Source organism: Engraulis encrasicolus, chromosome 13 (assembly GCF_034702125.1).
Source record: "Engraulis encrasicolus isolate BLACKSEA-1 chromosome 13, IST_EnEncr_1.0, whole genome shotgun sequence".
Classification (NCBI taxonomy): Eukaryota; Metazoa; Chordata; class Actinopteri; order Clupeiformes; family Engraulidae; genus Engraulis; species Engraulis encrasicolus.
Genome location: NC_085869.1, coordinates 47,117,042 through 47,122,041, shown reverse-complemented (window position 1 = coordinate 47,122,041; position 5,000 = coordinate 47,117,042). Strand labels below are relative to the sequence as shown.

The window sequence follows — 5,000 nt, the reverse complement described above, 5'->3', positions numbered from 1 at the left end:
CTCTCTCTCTCTCTCTCTGTCTCTCTCTCTCTCTGTCTCTCTCTCTCTCTCTCTGCTGGAGTCATCTGCATACAGCATGTCTGAGATATAAAATGGAAGCTGTGCTATTGCAATCAGAGCTGACTGCTGACTGAGACTGCGGTTGAACATCCCTCCTCACAGAACCCCGCCCAACACGCACACACACACACATGCGCACACGCACGCATGCACACAGTGTGTGGATCACACACTGACACATGTACACGCACACACCTTCACACACACTAACATACACACAAACAAATACACACACACACACACACAGACACACACAGACACACACAGACACATGCGCGCACACACACACACACACACACACACACACACACACACACACACACACACACACACACACACACACACACACACACACACACACACACACACACACACACGCTGTGTGGATCTTGGCCTGAACTCTGTTTACAGACAACACTCACACCCAATCATTACATCTGCTGTGCTGTGATTATGCGCCATTTGCTTTTTGGATTAAGCCAGCGCAGTGTGTAACGGCACACAATGGGAGCTGCATGCATCTGTGATCGTGGTTTGTCTACTGGTGTATGTGTGTGTGTATGTGTGGGTGTGTGTGCACGCGTGCACGTGCATGCTCGAGGGGATGGCTTTTTGATTGTGTTTACACATATTCACTCACACACAAACGAGTGCACGCACATGTACACAATCAAGCACGAATACAATCACACACATACATACAGTACATGAACAAATAAACACAGAAATGTACACATGTGCAGACACTTCCGAGCTTGGGCATGCACACACAAACACGCGTACACAAACACACATACACACATGCACACAAAAACACACAAACATTGGCACATACAGTGTATGCAGACACACAATTGCACAGGTGCGTAGTGCATCTTTATCTTTGGAGAGACTGCTGGCTGGGCTGCAAAGCTGGCTATGCTGCAGTCCCTCACAGTACCACTGTGTGTCTTATTCGGTCCACTTGCCTTCCACAGACAAGCCCAACACACCGCACACACACACACGCATGCACGCACGCACGCACGCACGCACGCACGCACGCACGCACGCACGCACGCACGCACACTAATGAGCACACACGCTCATGCACAGGCACACACACACATGCAGACACACACGCACACACGCACACACAGGTATGTTCACGCATACGCGCACACACACACACACACACACACACACACACACACACACACACACACACACACACACACACACACACACACACACACACACACACACACACACACACACACAGACATACCCGCACGCACACACACTCTATAATAGTGGGACCCTCACTGCACCATGCGCCTTATCCGCCCCTCTCTCCCGCTCTCCCTCCACAGAGCGAGCCCAATGCCAACAGTGTGCCCATGGAGGGCCTGTCCATTCAGCATCCTGAGGTGAGCCAGAGAAGAGGCGGGTGGGGGGCACAGCCCACTGCCCACCCGGCGCCACAGAACCATTCGTCTCGAGTCGGTGACCTTGCTGCCCCGCCGAGCGAATCCCTCCTTTTTTCTTATTTCTTTTTTTTTCTTTCTCTTCTCCCTCTGTGCTGCACTTTCTTTTCTGGCCCCGCTGCCGGTAGCAGGCTCTTGGACTGGAGCCTTTTAGCTACAATGGCAAAGGAGGGGGAGAGAGGAAGAGAGAGGGAGAGAGGAAGAGAAGGGGAGAGAGAGACGGATGGGGGGGGGAAGGGAGATATAAAAGAGGAAATAGAGGAGGAAAAAAGATAGGATAAAAGAGGAAAGAGAGGAAAGGGGAGTAAGATGAAAAAGAGGGGGACAAAGGGAGAATGGTTTAAGAAACAGAAAGCGAAAAAAGAAAGATACAAAAGAGAGTGCTCTGCAATAGGAAAACAGACAGAAAGAAAGAGAGAGAGAGGGGGGGGGGGGTTCTGCTTATGTCCCAATGGCAAAGCCTCTGCATTAGTCATTTAAAAGCCACCAGGTCATCCTTTCTCTAGGGGCTGTGGTCAGCTTGTGGTAAAGAGGAGCAGGAAAAATAAAAGCAAAAGCAAAATAAAAAGAAAAGGGAAAAAAGAACCATAAAACCCATAGGAATGGCTTCAACCAATGGCCTCTATGCTGCTGTGTCTGAGAGCTGGAGTTCAGTCAGACCTTTCCCACTTCACACTGTCTGAAATTAGAGTGCCAGGCTCTTTCAGGACGCGACAGGAAGGGTTGAACACTTCAGATGTCGCAGAGGTGTTTTATTAGAAGAGGGAGACTGTGCTGTTTTGCAATATTCCGAGGTGCTATAATGCATTTTCAGTGTGCTGTGTTTCATTGGGGTAGTAAAAGTCTTTTTAAAAAGTCTGTGATATGTCATTCCATATTTTAACTTCCTTCTGGGCAAACTTAGTGGTACAACACAATCATACGCAGTAATATTGTGTGAAAATCTAATCTTATGTTTTGTTTCTGTCTTCCTTGCAGGTGCAACCGTTTGAGAATTCTCCTGACATGCAGGGTGTCGTGAACATGGTGCTGCGGCTAAGGTGAGAGAACCTTTGAGAATTGCAAAAGAATGGAAAAAAAGTATATTGTGTCTGTCTCTCCTGTGTGTAGAAGCGAAAATGAGAGTGTGATAAGTTATCGACAGGGGCGAGGTAGGGGGTGGGCAAGGCAGGGGTGGAGTGGGTTTGGGTTTGGAAGACAGTGCTCAGCTAGAGCTTATCTCTCCCCACTACTGGAGGCTGGACTTGGGCTCAGGAGGAGCTGAGGTCTCCCCTGCAGAGAAAGTATCATTCTTCCCCCTCATCCCCAATTCCACCTTGCCTTACCTCCTCACTACATCTCCTCCTCCTCCTCTTCTGTCTTCTCCTCCTCTTCCTCCTCCTCCACCTTGTCTCTCTTCAGCCTTTATCTGCCTCCTCCTCCTCCACCTACACCTCATCTCTCCTCCTCCTCCTCCTCCACCTCGTCTTTCCTCATCCCTCCTCTGTCTCCTCCTCTACCTCATCTCTCCTCCTCCTCCTCCTCCTCCTCTTCCACCTCGTCTCTCCTCATCCCTCGTCTGCCTCCTCCTCCCCTGCCTGCTTTGCCCAGTGCCTGTGCAGCGAGCTGGAGGGACCCAGGCGGAGGCTGGCCCTGAAATTAGGGTGTCATGCTCGGCTGGCTCTGGTGAATTGCCTGGGGCCCTGAGGACCAGCCTGGGCTGAGGAGTCCTGGGTCCACCCTCCCTCCTGTCTTCCTGACTGCCTACCAGCCTGCCTGTTTGTCCACTCTCCATACCTCTCTCTCTCTCTATCTCTCTCATTTTCTCTCTGTCTTTCTCTCTGTTTGTCTCTTGCTGTCGTTTTCTACCCTCTCTCTCTCTCTCTCTCTCTCTCTCTCTCTCTCTCTCTCTCTCTCTCTCTCTCTCTCTCTCTCTCTCTCTCTCTCGCTCTATCTATCTATCTCTCACTCTCTCCTTATCACTGCTGATGTCACCCAGCCCAAATCCCCTCCAGCAAAAAATGGACAAAATCCCTGCATTCTAATTGGATGTTAAGGTTGAGGAAATAATCCTGTCTGCATTTTTACATTTTTATACGTTGCGGAAGGGACACGGCGAGCGCTTCTTTCTCCGCTCTTGGGAGCGATTCCTAGGGAGACGTTGTCAGACTTCAGACACGAACACACACGTGACACCCCCTGTCTTTTCATATCTGTGATGTGACACAGCCTGTGACACATCAATTGCACCCTGCTTTTTCACTGCGTGTGTGGGGGGGTAGGAGAATCTGGCTGCTAATTCACAGTCGGCCTAGGGTTGTTTTGACAGCCCTAAACCCCTCTGTTAAAAATAGGTGACAAAATTGGTATCATGACTGAACTGTCTTTCTGACAAATCTGAACTAACGAAAAAGTTAGCATAATCGCTACAACCTTACATTGTATTTAAAAGAATGTGGTCTTTGTGATCTCAAACCTGTTAGACACTGTACTTATTGTTTTCAAAAAGCGCTGAAACCTTGGAAACAACACGAGCAGGGACATGACGGAAAGTTGAAAGCTAGAGTAGCAGCACGGATGGGTGATGTTAGCCAGGCCGTGCCCTCCTAGTGACGCAACACCTTCAGCATTGCTACTAGTCAGGTCACGGGCAATGCAAGTACTTTCTGAGCTCCCCAAAAATCGGGAACTCCTCCCTCTTTGTCGGGAAGCAAACAACCATTGGCAAAACCAAGGGAGGCAGGTCAACTATGCGTTTGGGAAATGTTAATTGTTATGCTCTTGGTCAGACCAAGTCTAGAAGAGATTTGAAAGTCGATGATAATCAGGCTAGGGTGATGTATGAAGTGGGCTCAGAAGCAGCATCTTCAAGATGCAATCCCATTGAAAATTCAAGCCCTTTGCTGACCTTTATTGAGCAGTTGCCCTGTGCAACGAAATTAGCGAGCGAGGTCAGTGATGTGCAGGTGAAAGTGTCAAGCTATAGAAAAAAAGAGAAGAAAAAGCAAAGGACGCGTCCAAGGGCAATCTACTGTGCAGCGTCATGAATTATGCATTAGCCAGTTCTACTGTACCTGGACGAAGCAGGCCGCTAATGCTACTAATTATCTTTTCCGTCAGGTTTAAATGTTTTGCATTTATTCCTCAATTCCCTCCATTTAATTCCTCCATTCCTTCCAGGGTCAATAATGTGTCTGCAGCATGACTTTTCTGTGTGGAATTAGTTGATTAAGAGAGAAGGTTGAAGGCATAATGTGCTACTGGATTTCTAGCTTGTGAAGCCAGATAGCGTCCGTCTCTGCAGTCATTTGTTCGTCTTTCGCATAACCGTAATTTAATTTGAAGCCATTGCCACAACGACTTTGCCCGCGGAAACTGTACCTCGTGCGTCGAGTTGTTGTAGTCTGTGCTGGCCTTGAGCGCACAGTGCTGTACAGTGTGGACGAGTTCGGGATAAAAAAAGGTCTCTCAGTGCGAGTCGGCACTGTGTCGTTT

General features: G+C 48.9%; 1 protein-coding gene across 1 annotated transcript in view; it reads left to right on the top strand.

Annotated features, from left to right (window-relative positions):
• The window catches only part of stk39 (serine threonine kinase 39), a 58,977-nt gene that overhangs the window by 26,600 nt on the left and 27,377 nt on the right, over positions 1-5,000 (top strand). Inside the window, exons 13-14 of the mRNA XM_063214670.1 lie at positions 1,413-1,469; positions 2,505-2,566. Of these exons, the coding sequence (XP_063070740.1) occupies positions 1,413-1,469; positions 2,505-2,566 (119 nt within the window). The remainder of the gene's footprint in view (positions 1-1,412; positions 1,470-2,504; positions 2,567-5,000) is intronic.